The sequence below is a fragment of the Rhinolophus ferrumequinum genome, chromosome 7 (genome assembly GCF_004115265.2).
Source record: "Rhinolophus ferrumequinum isolate MPI-CBG mRhiFer1 chromosome 7, mRhiFer1_v1.p, whole genome shotgun sequence".
Lineage (NCBI taxonomy): Eukaryota > Metazoa > Chordata > Mammalia > Chiroptera > Rhinolophidae > Rhinolophus > Rhinolophus ferrumequinum.
In genome coordinates, this window is record NC_046290.1 from 53,109,926 (window position 1) to 53,128,501 (window position 18,576).

Genomic DNA, 18,576 nt, shown 5'->3' on the forward strand with positions numbered 1-18,576 from the left:
AGGAAGATACAGGGACAGTGTGTAAGATGTGTGCTGTGGCACAGGTGTGGAGAGCAAGCACGAGGGAAGGTTCTGAGAAGGGGAATGTGAGTAGAGTCACGAAAAACTTGATTTAGCCAGGTCAAGAATGGAGAAAAGCCCTTTAAGGTGCTTATGGAGAAGTGGTAGAGTGAGGTTGGCTAGCAGGACTGGGGCCACGTCTGCAGGAGCCTTTATTGTCATACTGAGCATTTGTATTCGGCCTGAAAACCACAAACAGCCGCTGAGGGCATTCAAGTAAAGTGATCATATTTGCATTATAGAAACAACGTGTATTTTTTATGTGACTGCTGCATGTAACTAATCACGCATACACTTTGTCAGTTTTTTCACCAGTAGGTGCTAGTGCATAGGCTTTAGAAGGTACAGGAGTACAGAAAGCGGTGGGAGAATGCCAAAGACATTTGCAATTTTTGCTTAGGACCTTCCAAAACAAAACCTGCCAGTGTCCTAAAAAGCCGGAGTTCTGGCTTACTGTTTTACCTGGGGTAAATCACTGTACCTCACTGTACCTCTCTGTTTCTTAATGTATTAAATGAAAGGAAATGTATTAGATCAAGTAAAATCAATTTATTGATTTATGATCAGTATTTTTTTTTTATGAAATAGAATATGTCTGGAAAAAACACTGTCTGTGTTTCTCCTTTACTCTCACAATACTCCCACACTCACAACACTTCTGACACCACATGTGTGGGTTTTCCATGCATCAAACAATTCTGTAACACCAGCTAGGCGTCCTACAATACAATTCAGTTCTGTCAATTCTGACACTATCTAGCTGAATAGATAGACTGCCCTCAGTTAAGACACCAGTCACAAGTCCCAGGTTGTCACGTGCATTTTTAACCGACCAGCTATAAACCGGGATTCCCATGATCCTCTCCTTGGGTTCAATAATTTGCTAGAATGGCTCATAGTACCAGGGAAACACTTATGTTTACCGTTTATTATCTAATAATGGATATGATAAATAGCCAGATGAAGAGATACATAGGGTGAGGTTCAGAAGGGTCCCAAGTGCAGAAGCTTCTCTCCCTGTGGAGTTGGGGTGGGTCACCCTCCATCATGCAGATGTGTTCACCAACCTGGGAGCTCTCTGAACCCTGTGCTTTGGGGAGTTTTATGGAGGCTTCTTCACATAGGCAGAATTGATCATTTCTCCACTTCTATTCCCTGTCCCCTTCCAGGAGGATGGGATATGGGATTGAAATTTCCCAGCTTCAAATCAGGGCTTGGTCATTCTGGTGACCAGCCCCCATCCTGAAGCTATTCCGGGGGCCACCAAGAGTCTCCTCTTTAGAACAAAAGATACTCCTATCACCCAGGAAATTCCAAGGAATTTAGGAGATCTATGTCGGAAACTAAGGTGAAAAACCAAATAGTAGAACAAATGGTGCTCCTCATGCTCTTACCACTTAGGAAATTACAAAGGTTTTAGGAGCTCTGTGCCAGGAACCGTGCGGGGGACGGGGGGGGGCAGAGACCAACATATATATTTTCTATTATTTCACAAATACATAGAAAAAAGTACATTGCACATAGTAAGGGTATTATTATTTTGTGAAGCTTTGGTTTCAAGTACCTTTTATATATATGAATGTATACCTATATATAAAGTCTGTATCTATGAGGGTGTGTGTGTGTGCTAGGTTGTGATTGAAATGCATTTCTAACTTCAGAGAACAATCAAAGATTTTAAAACGAATGGGCAAATAAGCTCACGTCCAATTCTGGGACCCTCTGATTCCCTCATGTTTCTGGCCAGTACATTGCTGCCGGTTGTTCTAAAAGGATATAGGAAGTATTAACTGTTATTGTGCCCATGGCACTGGGCTACTTTAATATGTGGATAGGTTCCTGCAGCTACCCCTTTGTATTCTTATAAAGAGCTTGTCTGTAAAGGTGCTTTCACATTTTTATTCTTGAATTTGGTAGGTTTTTTTGAGCAGTAGTGTAATGTAAAGCCCTTGCTTTTATTCAACTTTTGTATTGCCTATAGTGACACCTAGTGGTGAAACAGTCCTATTGCAAGTATCCTGTATTCTAGAACACTAGAGCTGAAAGGGATTTTAGAAATGAAGTCCCATTTTGTACCGTGTTTCCCCGAAAATAAGACCTAACCGGACAATCAGCTCTAATAAGTCTTTTGGAGCCAAAATTAATATGAGACCGGGTTTTTTATAATATAACATAACATAACATAACATAATTCCAGATCTTATATTAATTTTGGCTCCAAAAGACGCATTAGAGCTGATGGTCTAGCTAGGTCTTATTTTCAGGGAAACACGGTAAATTATTATTTTTTTTAAAGTGGAAACTCACATGTATTCCTTCATTGAAATTGACTTTACATGAGGGTAAATCAACTTTATGGCTGCTTGATGACTTCTTGGATTATTTTGAAGCTTTTCAAATACCCCAAATCACTGTTAATTATAACCATGAGTCAGAAATGTAACAAAGCATGCCCTGGTAGGTTAATGGGAAATCATAATTCAGTGTATCTACAGCCTTTGCTGCATTGTCTTTTGCACATGCATGCCAGATCTTCAGGGTTTAGCATGGTGCCTGGTACTTGCTAGTACTCAACAAATCTTTGTGGAGTGTTTGTGTTTGTGGGTGATCACTAAGCCCCAAGGGAAAGCTGCCATGGTCTCCTTTTTGCAGGCACCGGGGACAGGACCTGCTTTCCTCTTTTGGGAACTTCATCCACTCCATCCTTTGAGAAGATTTCTTCCCCCTGACACCAGCAACAGAGTGGGATGTGGTCTCCTACCCCTCTTTCAGTAGATTCAGAGAGAAAGACTACCAGGCTTTTCCTGCTTATTAATAGGGAACTTGCTAAATAAAATGCGGTTCTGTATAGCAATTAAGGAGAATCAATTCAATCTTCATGTATCACGTAAATAGATTGAGTTAAAACAGAAAAAAAAAAAAAAACTAGATGCACAGCATGCATGCAACTTAACACTATACCAAAAACATACCAATACCACATTTTCTGTAGTGCATGTGCAGTGTGTATGTGTGTGTGTGTGTGTGTGTGTGTGTGTGTGTGTAAAAACATAAAAAATGGTCTAGAAGGATGTACACCAAACTCATGAGAGGTTGCCTGGGAAAGTGGAGAATGGGAACTTGGATTGGAAGTGATCGAAGATGACTTTGGCTCTTTTTGTAATGTTCTGCCTATCTATTCATAGATTGTGAAACTAAAAATTCATTTTGAAAAAAAATTTTAGTCCTCATAGATAATTTGGAAACCACAGAAATATTTGAAGGAAGGAGAAAATTTAAAAATTGCTTAAGTATGTATCACCCAGAGATAACTGCAGTTAAATTTTTGATGTATTTCCTCATACTAGATTAAATGTTTAATTAGGATAATTCTGTATATGGTTTTTACATCCTGATTTTTCCCAGTTAACCTTATATTTGGAACATTTTCCAATGTCATTTAATTTTATTTGAAAAACATAACTAGTATTTCTTCTATATCAAAATGTACCAAATAACTCTACTGTCATTGGGGTTTTATGTTATTTCTAATTTTTCTCTGTTCATTTAACATCCATTCATTGAGCACTCCCTGGGTGTCAGGGGCCCGTACTAAGGCTACAGTGGTCAGTAGGACAGACAAAGCCCCTCCCTCAAAGAGTTCTCAGAAAGTAATGCAGTGAGAAATGTGTGCAGAAACTATTGCTACCTTTTGTTTCTTTTTGGTTATGCTGTTATTAAGGGAATTAACAGGTCAAAGGATGTGGAATGTATTAAGACTTTTGATGTGGCTAAATTGTTCAGTAAGATTGTACCAATTTACATTCCCACAGCAATCTGTTTTTCCATTTCCTAAAATCTTTCAAAATAATTTTATTTTATTTTGCTTTTATTTTTGAATCAAACATTTTCCTCTTCTGTCTTGCTAAACTATGCAGGGATTCGCAGCTTCGTCTTTTCCTGATACATTTTATATTTCTCAGAGCTGCTGGATTAGGTTCCCAGCTTCTTTCTTATCCACTTGATTACCCACATCTCCATTTTACTCCGATTGGAGGCGACCATCCTGTGCTGGGTCTGATATAACCAGAAAGCATGGAGTTAAACAATTAGGATGTGTATGTAATTTTTTAAAATTATGATGGAAAATTCCATACATACTCAAAAGTCAATAGTACATGAACCCTCACATATTTACAAATCAGAATCAGCAATTACTACCAAGATTGACGCCATATTTGCTTCACTTTTTCTTTTTTTACTTTATATTTGTTCAAATATTTTAAAATCACAACCATTATGTCATTTATTTTTATAGGTGCATACTGAACATTTTTTATTTGATCTATTCTATCAGGTTTTACTCCAGTCTTAGACGTTAAAAAGTCTTTGGGTTTTTGTCCTTTGCTTTTACTCTGAGGGTGAGGCTTTACACCCTCTTTCTGATTCTGCCTTCACCTGTGACATCGGGAATTTTCTCTAACGTGGCCCACTGTGCCATACTTCGGTGAGCCAGTGCAATCTCAGTAGAATGTGAAATGTGCATTTTGCAGGTTCTGTAAGCTGGATCATCCATCTGTAGATCCTCTCCACACTGGGGACATGGCATAAACAATGTCAAACCATAGACAACTTCTTGAGAGGGTTCTCAGCTGTGATTAAAATGAAAAATTACGTAATATGTGACTAAGTCTGCTCATGGTTGTGCAGATTTTAACAGTAGGTGTTTTCTTGATAAGGAACCCTTTTGTAAGTCTTTAAAGAGGAGTATAGGACCCCATTTTCAGAAAAATGTATGTGTGTGTGTATACACACACATATCTGATATATATACAAACACACACACACACGTGCGCACACACAGTCCCTGACTTACAATGATTTGACTTGCGATTTTTCGACTTTACAGTGGTGCGAAAGTGATACACATTCAGTGGAAATCATACTTCAGATCTGAATGTTGATCTTTCCCAGGCTAGTGATAGTCAGTAAGACCCTCTCTCCTGACGCTGGGCAGTGGCCGTGAGCTGGTTTCCAGTCAGCCACGTGGTCACGAGCTTAAACAACTATACTCCACAGCGTACTGTGTTGCCAGCATTTTTTGGACATTGTGTTTTGTGTTTTCACATCCCATTGTATCTACAAAATGCCCGTCTGTGTCTCCTGCTTCTGGGAAGAAGAAGAAAAGGGAGGCAATTACTCTTGAGATGAAACTCAAGATAATTACCCAGTTCTAGGCTAATGTAAGTGCTCTGAGCATGTTTAAGGTAGGCTGAGCTAAGCTATATTTCGTAGGTTAAGTGTGTTAAATGCATTTTTGACTTACAATATTTTCAACTTACAATGGGTTCATAGGGCTGTAACCCCATCATAAATCGGGGAGCATCTGTGTGTGTGTGTGTGTGTGTGTGTGTGTGTGTGTGTGTGTGTGTATCAGAAAATTCTGCGTGCAGTTTCAGGAGGATCATAGACCCTCCAAAATTTATGGGATAAATCCCATGTGGGATAGATCAAGAATCCTGGTCAATAAATCCCATTCACAATGGCTTTCTTCTGTTATACACATTCACACACACACAGACACACACACCACGGGCAAGAGAAAGAGGGATATAGGGATAAGAAAAGAACTACCTAATTATAAACATAAGAGAATGTAAAACACAGAATGAACAACCTCAACCATTGCATACTGGAATTACAAGCCTAGGGAAATACTTGGAACCTCTTGTATCTTATAAGCTGGATAAGTAAGTCCACAAAGCTGTTGGGGGGAAAAGATATGACAAAACTATTTCATATCACTGTTTCTAAAGCAGGTGTTAATGGACAAAACGTGTTTCAACAAGTAACATTTCTCTCAACTGTTCTCAGCTGTGATTTTCTTTGCCTACTTTGTCCACTATTGTTTACATTTAAACATTAGCTGGTTGCTAAAAGAGGTAAGGAAACATTGCAATGTATTCGTTAGCATCTAAACTTATTTGAAAATGTGGGTATGCTCGATATGTCCTATGTTTTTAGCCCAGCCAAGTGACATGCCTGCTTGTTCTGTTTCTAATTAACCTCAGTGACAGAGGTTTTAGAAAGCTAGAATTAAACAAGAACTCCCACACTGTGAGTAGACTATCACGTCAGTAATAACTCACTACCACAAATAGTCAAGCAGACCACTGGTAAGGACCTGCAGACTGAGCTGGTACTTCTCTGACTGGAAGACCTGAAGGGGTGCTCTGCAGCCAGGATTTCCTCCTTTCCCTCCCTCCTGACCGAGAAGGCTCATTGGTGTCACAGTTGCTGTTTGAAAGCTTCAGGTTATCAGGGAAGCAGTGTTAAAAGAAGGGATTTCAGTGGTCCACGCCCGTGCCTGGCTGAAGGTCTGAGGGCTGAGTGGCTCCCTCGTTTTTGAAGATACACTCCACGTTAAAGGCTTCAGTGACAGTCTGAATGGGGTGGAGACTGTGTGTGTGCAAATTTGGAAATATAGGTTATCAGTCACTCATGGGTCCCTTCAAATGTCACTTTAAAAGTGATTTTCCCCATGAGACAATTTATGCTGAAAAACAATTGATAAATGTTTTAATGCTTTGCTCTAGAACTCTTGTGGTGACATTACTGTGACAGTAAGGTTTCATATCCACTTCCCTTTCTCTTCCTCCATACTAACAAACAGCACTTTACCAAATAATATGGACAGGAATTGTGCTAGAAACTAAGAATGCTCAGTACAAACTGGAAACATCGCCTAACTACAATGTCATAAAAAATGTGAGTTAATACTTAAATTATCCATTTAAATAGATTTTATAGGTTCAAATAAAGATTATTCAAGTAGCTGTTAGTGAAAAGTTTATCGTAACATGGTAATTTATGATATTGGCCTCTTTTCTTGACTGCACAAAAGCCAGTAAGAAAACATTAGGTACTTTTTGACAACCTTTAAGTGACTCCAGACAAATCCTGCCACCACACATTTTCCTAGAATGAAACACAGCAAATTCATATATGCAGAGATATACATTCAAATGTGCATAGCTGTCAAATTAGAACTGTTTCTCAAGTTCTCATCAAAAAATAAAAGGAAAAAAGGCATATAATAGAGGCATTGCGTCTTTTTCCCTAATAGTTTCACATTTCTTTAAAGAACACCACTAACTGGAGTGTTCTGACATTTCCATATAAACCTACAGAAAATTTATTAGTCATGTTTTACGACCCCTTCCCCTTCAAAAGGCACAGAACAAAAACTCTTACTAAATACCCAGCATAAATCTATGCTTTAACTGGCTAAGTAGCTACTTGTGCGACAGTGTGTATTGTTGGCAGTGGGATGGGTTTCCTATAGGAACAATTTCATTTAGAGGACAGACTATTGTTCTGCTTTCAGCTGTGCCAATTCGTTGGGCGAAGTATTTCAAAAATAATTGGGAACTACGTCTTTTGGACTTCTGGTTTATGGGTGAGGTGGCTGGGTAAGATCAGTAGCTTGCTCATTCTTCCCCTTCTCTCCTCCTAAGTAGAGAAAGCAAGGGGATTATTACATAAAGATTGCCTGACAATTTGTCAAAAAGACATTTCTCTTGAAATACCTAAAGATTGTTTCCCAGAAGATACAGAGTGTTTGTACTCTAGCAAATGCCTTAGGGAATTCTGATATTCCCAGGATCTCGGAATATCACTGGGCTGAGTGATCTCCAGATTCTTTCTGCTGTAACAATTTCTGATTTGTTTGGGCTTTGTTAGGCAAATATAAGGGGTAACACAAATTAAATAACTACTCATTCACAATTTTAAAAAACTTTATAAATAAGACTCAAAAGAAGTTTCAAAAATAATGTAGTTTGTGTATAACCTTCACCCGTCTTTCCCAAATAGCATCTTTGATAACGTGTATATTTTCAAAACCAGGAATTTGACCTTGGTACAATGCCATTAACTAGACCTTATTTGTATTTCACCAGTTTTTATATGCACTTTTTTTTTTGTACATAGGACTATGAAATTCCATCACAAGTATTGATTTGTGTACACACCACCACAACCTGGACTCAGAACTGTTCTGTCACTACAAAGCAACTCCTCCTGCTATAGTTCAACTTTACTGCCATTCCTTAATTCCTGGCAACCACTGATCTCTTCTCCATCGCTAGAATTTTGTCGTTTTTAGTTTTATATAAATAATACAGCACATATACAACCTTTTGAATTGGCTTTTTGCACTTAGCATAATACCCGAGATCCATAGAAGTTGTTGCATGTAACAAGTTTCATTTCTGACTGAGTAGTATTTCATTTATGGATATACCTACCAGTTAATCTATTTGCCCATTGAAGGAAACTTAGGTTGTTTCCAGTTCTTGGCTCTCTAAATAAAGTTGCCATGAATATACATGTACAGGATTTTGTGTGGGTAGACATTTCATTTCTGTATGACAGCTACCCAGGAGTGCAATTGCTGGATCATGTTTAACTTTGTAAGAAACTGCCAAACTTCTCCAGTGACTGTACTGTTCATATTCCCAACAATGTATGAAATTCAGTTGCTCCAGCACCACCAGTACTTGGTATTGTATTTCTAACTTGAGCCATTCTGATAGGTGCAATGTTATTTCCTTACTATTTGCATTTTCCCAATGGATTATGATATTGATCTTTTCATGTGCTTGTCATCTCCTTGGTGAACTATTTGCCCATCTTGTAATTAGATTCAGACTGGGGAGTTTTTATATATCTTAGATTCAAAAGTCCTTTGTTGGATATATGATTTGCAAATACTTTCTCCCAGTCTGGTTTATCTTTTCATCCTTACTCAGATCTAGCAGAGCAAGTTTTTAATTTTGGGCTTTGTTAGTCAAATATGAGGTAACACAAGTATCTACTTATTCACATTTTAAAAAAAAAACTTTTCAATTTATAATTCAAGACACAAGAAATTGAAAAAATGTATATAATGAATGAAGTCCAAGTTACCTTTTGTGTGTGATGTGCTATTGGTATAGGGTCTAAAACCACTTCACCTAACCCTAAATTATGAAGATGTTTTCTCCAAGTTTTGTAGCTTTACATTTTATTCAGATGTTAATTTTTATATAAGCTCTGAGATTCAGGTTGAGGTCCATTTTTGTTTTATGCAAATGGAGGTCCATAGTATTTATTAAAGACTACCTTCCTCCATTGAATTCTGTTAAAAATCATCCATACACGGATAGATCTACGTAGGGAATCTACCTTACTACTCTGTCCCTCTAATACCACATCCTCAATTTCTGGAGCTACAAATTGTCTTAAAACCAGGTCATGATTCCAAAATTCATTTTCAGTATTGCCTTCCCATATAATTAACTATTTCTACAAAAGCTGCTAGGATTTTGCTTACATTTTGTACCCAAGAATGACAGGGTCGCTTGGTTAGTGGGGCGGGGTAGAAAACACAGGAGGCAGAAGAAACCAGGATGTTTCACTTTTGGGTCTGAGGCACACTATTTTGTGGGCCCAAAAGTAAACCTCAGGGTCAAAACGTCGGTTACTGACAGGCTCAGGACAAAGAGAACTTACACCAATCTTTCTATACCTCATTTCCCTCACTGTTAAACTTTTCCTCTGTGCTTTAATTTGACAGGCATTTACTTCCATTAACTTCTACTAAATCGTCCCATGCCTAAATTTTGCTGTCATGAACACAGAATTACAACATGGATCCTGACCTTTAGATACTCAAAAACCAGAGCATGGAGCAATTAAGAGGGTAGTATTTATTATATTGTGTCCCTGGGGAAATGAATATAAGAATGTGCATTGTCAAGGGTTCCCAAGGTGATCCTGCTAGAAATTCAGTTTTAAGCCCTCCATACCGGAATGCTGTATTTGTTTATTCCAGATTTACTGTTTGTTTATTCCACAGAGAGGGGGTAAAGTTTATTATGAATCCCATTTACTCTAGAGAATCCTGAATTAAATGTTTTTCCAATATCCTAAATTGGTAAAGCACACATCTCTATGGTAAAAGAAGAAAGAACAACATTATTTTTGGCATATGAAAATTTATTACTACTGTGTTTTCACCATCAAAACTTATGATCTTGGTCTTTCCTTCTTGCCTTTGTATAAGGCCAAAAGAGAGACATTGGCTACTTTAACAACCTTAAAGCGGACTCCAGGAATGTCACCAACAGCATGACCTTTGCGACCAAATCCAGCAACCAGAACTTCATCATTTTCCTGGAATAAAACCAACAGTTTACTAGTGGTGTCAGTGGCAATCACTAAAAATACCATTAAATAAAACACGGGGGGAACCACCCTGGGAGCAGAAGACAGAACCAGTCAACAACAGTCTGAAACACTTACCTCAATAAAATTCAAACAACCATCATTGGGTACAAAAGCTGTGATTTTTTTGCCATTCTTGATAAGCTGGACCCTGACACACTTCCTGATGGCAGAATTTGGCTGTTTGGCTTCAACCCCTCTGAAACAAAAACAGCACAAGAGTAAGCTGGCTTTCTGAAAAGGGATACATTTTAGTTCAAGCATAAAACTTAAAATTGTACTGTTAACTGCTGTTTCAACAAACCCTAAATTGCTAAACTTCTGGCCCCTTTATAGTTATATGAGACAAGAACCCAAACTAGAAAGTCTGGATTTAAATCCTGCCGTCCCCAAATGTGATTGGACTGTATGAAATTATTGGTTTGTAAAGTCAGAAACAATTGAGTACTGGCAAATTCATGTGGCTCAATCTTAGCTGTATCCCTCAGGCAAGAAACTTCTCTTCACCTTAGTTTTCTCAAGTAGGAGATGATTAATTGCAAAAATTAAAGTCGGTAAGTGCCAATTGCCTAGAATAGTTCGCACACGTTAAACTTTGTCCCCTCATTATTACTCTCTGTCCCAATCACACCCCAACTCTTTCGAGCTGATTTTAAGAGATTAAAAACCTTCGTTACCTAACCCCAAACGCTCACGTTACCGTAAACTTTCAAATATGGGTACGGAAAAGACATAAAATTTACACCACTTCTTGAAATACATGTGTCTTGATTTACCCCAGTAAAATAAACCATGACGGGAAAGGTAGTTCATTTTCACTTACACTTTTTCCAGTACGATTCCCTTTGCGTGGGAAGCGCCTCCAAAAGGGTTGGCCTTCAGGGCTGTGCCCAGATGGGCTTTCTTGTACTGTTTATCATGCCACTTCTGATCTCGTCGGTGACTTCGGAGCTTCCTGGCAGTACGAAGACCGCGACACTTGCCTAAAAATCAAAATCACCTTAGTTCCGCCGCAAAAACGCCCCTCGTGTTTTACACCTTCTAAGACACTAACCTCACCTGGACTACAAGCCGGTACATAGCCTAAATCGCCAAGTTTTCCTTGAACCAACTAAGAAGTGGACACAAGCGCTCCGATGGGTGCGCTTTCCCAAAGGAATGAAAGCCCACGCCAATGCTCAGGGGCAGTGTTGGCCTCCCAGCGTCCCCGTTAACTCGAGCTCCGCGGCCTCTCCGTCGCCTGGGCCCCTTCGGCGTCTGGCCATGTGCCTGCGGGAGCGGCGATTCCTGGGCCCTTCCCCATCGGTCTTCCCCGTGGCGTCCTCCTCACCGCTCTGTTCCTATTCGTCCGCCCGCCCCCGAGACCCCAAATTCCACGTGCGATCCCCCAAACCCTGCCCGAGACTGCTCACCCATCCTGCCGGAACCACGGGCCCGAGCAAAAGAGAGAAGCAGCCCAGGAAGGAGCCACAAGCCACCGCGAGCAAGCCCCGCCCAGCCAAGGACCCGAGCGGCTGTCTGCGCAGCGCCTAACCCGAAGCTTGTCCCTCTTCTTCGAAAAAGACAAGTTTGTACCACTTTCCAGAATCTGCGTCGTATTTAATATGTGTGAAACTCAGCGCTATCTAATTTTCATTGTTGTTTAATTCTTTTTATGTGAAAGTCGGAGACGGAAGGAACGTGGACTACCAATCCCAGAACTCTCTGCACGAGACTCACGCATGGCGTAGGCGCGCTCGACGAACCCACAGGGGCGGGGCTTAGTGGCGTTAGGTAGGAGGAAGGAGTGTGGGTTATAGGTTGGAAAATTAGACCTCAGTCATAACTCTTACTCAGAAGCAACTTGGTAAATTGAAAAAAATTAGTGAAGCAACGTGATGTAGTGATTAAAAACCAGGCTTAAAAACCCAAAGCTGCCAGCTACTGGTTGTGCGACCTTGGGTGATTCTTTAATTAGCTCTTTAAACCTTAGTTTCCTTTGTCGAATGACAGAGATTTTCTGGAGTGTTGGTTCATCCCACAACTATTTTTTAAATGTCTTCTCTGTGCCAGGTACTGTTCTAGGCACTGGGAATACAACAATTAAGAAGAGTGCAGGATTTTGCTCTTAAAAAGCTTATGTTTTAGGTGTGAGAAGGCAGAACAATACATATATTTACTTAAAAATAAACAAGATAGTTTTACACACTGATAAGTGCAAATACAACTGAATTGGTTAGATGATAGGAACTTGCTGATGGGGATGGCTACTCTGGATAGAGTGGTTTAAGAAGGCATCTCTGTGGACATCACATTTGAGCTGAGATCCTAAAGAAGAGGGAGTCATTCGCATAAGCATATGGGACAGAGCCTTCCAAGATGAGGGATTCTCAATAAGTAGAATGAGCTGGTGCTTTACAAGAACTGAAGGATCAGGGAGGAGGAGTACAGTGAATGAGGAGTAGTGTGGTTCTAGATGAGGTTTGCAAGGTGCACAGGGTCATGTGAAGCTGTAGACCATGGTGAAGACTTACTCCTCATGCGATTGAATGCCTGGAAGGTTTTGAGCAGGGGAGTAACAAGATAGGGTTTATATTTTTTATAGGATCACTGTGGCTGTTGTGAGGAGAAAAAAATTGTAAGAGATGAATCTGTCAGGCCAGTTGGGGAGAGTGTCGCAGCAGTCCATTTGAAAGATAACAATGGCTTGAACTCTCAGTGGAGGTGGTAAAAAATGGTTGGATTAGATATACCATGTTTCCCCGAAAATAAGACCTAGTTGGACCATCAGCTCTAATGCATCTTTTGGAGCAAAAATTAATATAAGATCGGGTCTCCTACTATATTATGTAAGATCCAGTCTTACATTAAAATAAGACCAGGTCAATATAATATAGTACAATATAATATAATACTGGGTTTTATATTAATTTCTGCTCCAGAAGATGCATTAGAGCTGATGGTCAGGTTAGGTCTTATTTTCGGGGAAACACAGTACTGTTTGATGGTAGAGCCAGCAGGATTTGCTAAGGACTAGGATGTGAGAGAGGAGTAAATTATGGTTCTTAACCTGCACAATTGGGTGACTTGTGTTATTTACTGATTGGGAAATACTGGGAGAGGAGCAGATTTAGAAGGGGAAATTACGAGTTCTGTTACGGATGCATTAAGTTTGAGATGCCTGTTACACAATCAGGTAGGGATGTGAAATGGGCAGTTGTTGAAATGGGCAGGTAGGGATGTGAAATGGGCAGATAGGGACTTCAGTGGAGTCATCGGTGAATAGGTAGCATTGAAAGCCATGGCTCTGAGTGAGACCACTTAGGGGATGACTGTGGATAGAGCAGAGAAAGGTCAGAGGCCTGTGCCCTGGGCGCACCAAAACTTAGTGATACAAAACAGAAGCAGGTGAAGGAAAACAGTCTGGCAAAACAGATTGAAAAGGAGTTACCAATACTGTGCTTTAACCAAAGCTGAGTGAAGAATGTGCAAGTGAGTATGTTTGAAAGGAGGGTAAGATGAGAACTGAGAGTTGTCTTTTGGATTTGGCAACGTGGAGGTTATTGGCGACTTTGTCAGGTGGGGATCCCATGGAGTGGTGAAGATGTAAGCCTGATCGGAGTCAATAGAGTATGAGAGGGAAGGAAGTGTAGACAGCAACTATAGACAATTTTTGCAAAGAATTTTTCTATAATAGACAAAGGAAATCTGGAGGAGTCTGTGGAGTCAGGATGGGTTTGTTTAAGATGGCAGATTTCTTGACATTTTTGTAGCTGATGGCATTGTTCTAGTAGAGAAGGAAAAAATGGATAATTCATTAGAGAAAGGATAATTGCATGAGCAAGTCCTTGAGTAGACTAGAGGGGTGCCTAAGTGGAGGAATTGATCTCAGGAATAGTAACAATTTATAGTTATAGAGAAGGCAGAGTACAGGGGTACAACTGCAAGTAAAGTGAAAGATATGTTGATGGGAAATGTGGAACTTCTCTTTTTACTTCTATTTTCTCAATGAAATAAGAATGAAGGTCATCAGTGAAGAGAATGAGTAGGGGGAAGAGGTTTGAGGACAAAGGGTAGGATGGGAAAGCACTATCCAGGATAACAATATTAGCGTTAAATATAATAGTGTGTACTTACTTTGTGTCACATATTATTTTAGGTGCTTACATTTACTAATTTATTTAATTCTCATAACACTAAAGGGTAAATAACTTTAGTACCCTTGTTTTGCTAAGGAATAATGTCTTAGTCTATTGGTCTGCTATAACAAATGACCATAGTCTGTGTGGCTTATAAACTATAGAAATTCATTTCTTATAGTTCTGGAGAGTTCTGGAGACTGGGAAGTCCAAGATCATGGTGCTGCTGGAATATTCAGTGGTGAGAGCCCACTTCCTGGTTCACAGATGACTCTCTGTTTGCTGCCATAACCTCAAATGGCAGAAGGGCCAAGGCAGCTCTCTGATGTCTCTTAATTTATTTTTGTCTCTTAATTTATTTATTATTTTGTTTTTTTAAAATTTTATTGCTATATAATTGACATATTGGGGTTTCTTTTTTTAAAAACTTTTATTTATTTTAAGTGTGTTTTTCTAGGACCCATCAGCTCCAAGTCAAGTAGTTGTTTCAATCTAGTTGTGGAAGGTGCAGCTCATGTGGAGGGTTCAATGCCATGTGGACATTGAACCAACAGCCTGTTGTTAAGAAGACTGGCGCTCTAACCAACTGAGCTAACAGGCTGCCCCTGGGGTTTCTTTAGAAGGGCACTAATCCCATTCATGTGGGCTCATGACCTAATCACATTCCAAAGGCCCCACCTACTAATACCATCATATTAGGAATTAGGTTTTAACATAAGTTTTGCCTCCTAATCTAGAAGTGGGTGAAGATAGATTGACTAAAGAATGTAGGGTTGTTGAACAGGTCTGAGGGCCCACTTGAAACTACTACATTTCCCCCAAAATAAGACCTAACCAGAAAATAACTCCTAGCATGATTTTTCAGGATGACATCCCCTGAACATAAGCACTAATGGGTCTTTTGGAGCGAAAATTAGTATAAGACCCAGTCTTATTTTCGGGGAAACACAGTAGTTAGGAAGTAACATCAGTCAGTATTGTTTTGTGTGTTCTTCAGATCCATAGAGTGTAGTGACTAAGTAGGTAGAGTTGGGTTTTAACAGGGCTTGGGGTGGGATATAGTCAGGTGAATGTACTTGAAGAAGGGCATGGGAGTTGAGAGTGATTGAAAGGAAAGGGTTACAATTAACCATGAGATTGAAGTTGGAGGAATAAAGAGCCAGAAACAGCCAGAACACCCTAAAGGCCTGGCCCTACCAGACATGTGAAATTTCTGTGAAGGTAAGTAAGATAATGCAGTATTACTATAGAAGAAGATAGATTGACCAATGAGTAGAATAGAGAGCCCAGCAAGGGACTTACATGAGTATAGAATATTATTAAATGACAGAATCAGAAGTCAGAGCAATGTGTTAAAGGAGAACTGTTAAACGGAGTTGCACAAAAAGTATTTACCTAAATTAAATTGGATCATTATGTCAGGCTAAAAACAAACAAACAAAAAAAACAACTCCAGACAGATTGAGGGCCTAAATGTCAACAACAAAAATTTTAAATTCTTGATAGAAAATAAAAGTTAATATCTTCTTGAACTTGGGAAACGAAATATTTCTAAACAAGAAAAGAATGATAAATTTCACCATATTAAAAACCCCTGTTCAATAAAAACACCTGAAAGAAAGCAAAGAGACAAGTTACAAACTGAACTTATATTCACAGGAAGTGTTAGTGTAAAGTTGGGATGATTTGTTCCTTGAAAGTAGTAAAACTGTGGGGACAGAGCCCCAAAAAGCAGTTTCCAGGCTCTCGGCCTCACATAGAAAGGTGCTGGCTCAGGTAGTAAATGGCCGTCGACTGTGATCAAATGGCCATCAGCTGTGGCTAGTTGGCCGTCAGCTGTAACCAGTGAGCAATTGGCCACTAATATAACTGCTGTGGCTACCCTAGCAGAAAAAGGGGGAGCTAGCAAGAAGATGGCTGAGCCTGCAAGCGGCACAGTGAGGGTTGAGAATTGTGTTGCTCCTGGTTCCTGTGTCTCCAACCCAGCTGCCAGTGACAGTATAGTGGTATGACTCCCCTACCTATGGCTCCGTGGGTGTTCCTTTTTGGCCTCACCATGTCCTGAGTTTTTGTGTGGGGAGTGGGACCAGAGATCCCGCCTGACACCCTGCATGACACATGGTGAAGTCGGCAGGATCCCCTGCACGACAAAAACCATCTGGGCCTCGTGTTTTCTTTGTGGGAAGGTAATTAACCATAGCCTAAATCTCTTTAATAGTTGTAGAACCATTCATAGAACTGTGATTTCTTCTTGAGTCAGATCTGGTGAGTCATTTTTCTAAGAGTTTGTCTATTTCATCTAAGTTTTCAAAAATTGTTTAATAAAGCTGTTATGACATTCTGTTATGCAGGCATATATCTATGTTTATATATATTAGTATATTTTTGTTGGAAGGTTTTTAATTATGAATTCAATTTCTTTAGTAAATGTGGTACTATCCAGGTTATTAATTTCTCCTTGAGTGAACTTTGGTAATGTGTGCCTTTCAAGAAATTGGTCTATTTCTTCTAACTTGTCAAATTTATAGGCATAGAGTTGTTTGTAATATTGCTTTATAATTTTTTAAAATATATGTAGATTTATAGTGATGTCTCATCTTCCATTTCTGATATTGGTAAATTGTGTCTTCTCTCTCTTTTTTACTTGGTCAGCTAGAAGTTTATTAATCTTACTGATCTGTTTAACGAACCAGTTTTTGGTTTCATTGATTTTCTCTATTGCTTTTCTGTTTTCAATTTCATTGATTTCTGGTCTTATCTTTATCATTTACTTTTTTCTGTTTGTTTTGGGTTTATATTTGCTCTTTTTCTAGTTTCTTTAAGTGGAAGTCTAGGTCATTGATTTGAGGCCTTTGTCCCTTTCTCAGATCCTTCTAAGCGCTGCTTGAGCTGCAGGCCATCACTTTAGGTATGTTATGTTTTAGTTTTAATTCAATTCAAAACATTTACTAATTTTACTTTTGATGTCCTTTTGACCCATAAATTATTTAGAATTGTGTTACTTAATTTCCAACTATTTGGGAATTTTCAAAAAATCTATGTTGTTCATTTCTCGTTTGATTCCATTATGTTCTAAGAACATACTTTTTTAATTTCAGTTTTTAAGAAAATTGCTGAGGTTTGCTTTACGGCCCAGAATATAGTCACTCTTGGTGAATTTTCCATGTACACTTGAAAAGAAAGTATTTTCTACTGATGTTGGCAAGAATGTTCTATAAACGTTCATTAGCCCAAGGTAGTTGGTAATGGTGTTCAGGTCTTCTGTATCCTGTATTCAGGATGGTAGTGACATGAGGTGGACTGAGTGGGGACCGTAGTTGGATGTTGGGTCATGGTTTATTTAGGTAGTGGGTTTAATTATTATAAAAACAAATAAGGCGTGGACCAACAGTTAGAATGTGTTGTAACCCAAGGATTTCGATTACTATACCTTAAGAAAAGGAAAAAAAAGAAGGAATTAATTTTTACTTTTGGAGCTTTAAGTTTTTTACTTCCTGATAAAGAATTACTAACTTAATTTGGAGCCTGAAAAGACAGGGAATTCCCTTTGACTTTGGGCCCTAAATTTTCTAAAGGGACCCCCAAGAAGAAGGCTGCCATAGGTGAAGGGTAGTGGGCTACTGGGAAAATAGAGGAAGGAGAAGTTTGAGAGGTGGCCAGGGCCAGCTTACGTCCAACTTCTAGGACAGGATAAGGAGTTTGGATTTTATTCTGAGTGATGAGAAGCCACTGAAGGGCTTCAAGTAAGAGAGTGATAAGATCAGCTATACATTTAAAAAAATCACTGTGCCTGCTATAGAAGGGCACTATAGAAGAGCAAGAGAAGACTCAGGTTATCCACGGAGGGGGCTTTTGCAATAGCACAGGTGTGAGATCATAGATAATAGCATTGGAGACAGAGAGATGTCATAAAGTTCAGGGTATAATTTGGAGTTAGATCATGACGTAAAGAGTAAAATCATTGACATTACCATGATCACCACCACCACCACCACCTCTGACAAGTATGGGTGCTATTTAGGTACCATGCATAGGACTTCACATGCATAATTTATTTTAATCCTCAAAACTGCTCCTATGTAGTAGGTGCTATTATTAACCCCATTTTACAGAGAGGGGATTGAGACTTAAAGAAGTTAATTTGCTTAAC

General features: G+C 39.2%; 1 protein-coding gene across 1 annotated transcript; it reads right to left on the reverse strand.

The window, feature by feature from the left end:
• Nucleotides 1–10,059: 10,059 nt before the first annotated feature.
• RPS23 (ribosomal protein S23) lies at nucleotides 10,060–11,873 on the reverse strand. Its single transcript, XM_033109880.1, has 4 exons — nucleotides 11,721–11,873; nucleotides 11,132–11,291; nucleotides 10,387–10,507; nucleotides 10,060–10,257 (listed from the first exon to the last, which is right to left on the reverse strand). The coding sequence occupies exons 1-4, from the start codon at nucleotides 11,722–11,724 to the stop codon at nucleotides 10,111–10,113; spliced, it is 432 nt and encodes a 143-aa protein (XP_032965771.1). The 5' UTR covers nucleotides 11,725–11,873; the 3' UTR covers nucleotides 10,060–10,110.
• Nucleotides 11,874–18,576: the final 6,703 nt, after the last annotated feature.

Excerpts from the sequence above, each read along its gene's own strand:
- RPS23 (XM_033109880.1), bottom strand. Across the intron at positions 10,508-11,131 it reads GGAATCGTACTGGAAAAAGT|AGGGGTTGAAGCCAAACAGC; the intron begins GTAAGTGAAAAT and ends TTTTTGTTTCAG. Across the intron at positions 10,258-10,386 it reads GTTGTTTGAATTTTATTGAG|GAAAATGATGAAGTTCTGGT; the intron begins GTAAGTGTTTCA and ends GTTTTATTCCAG.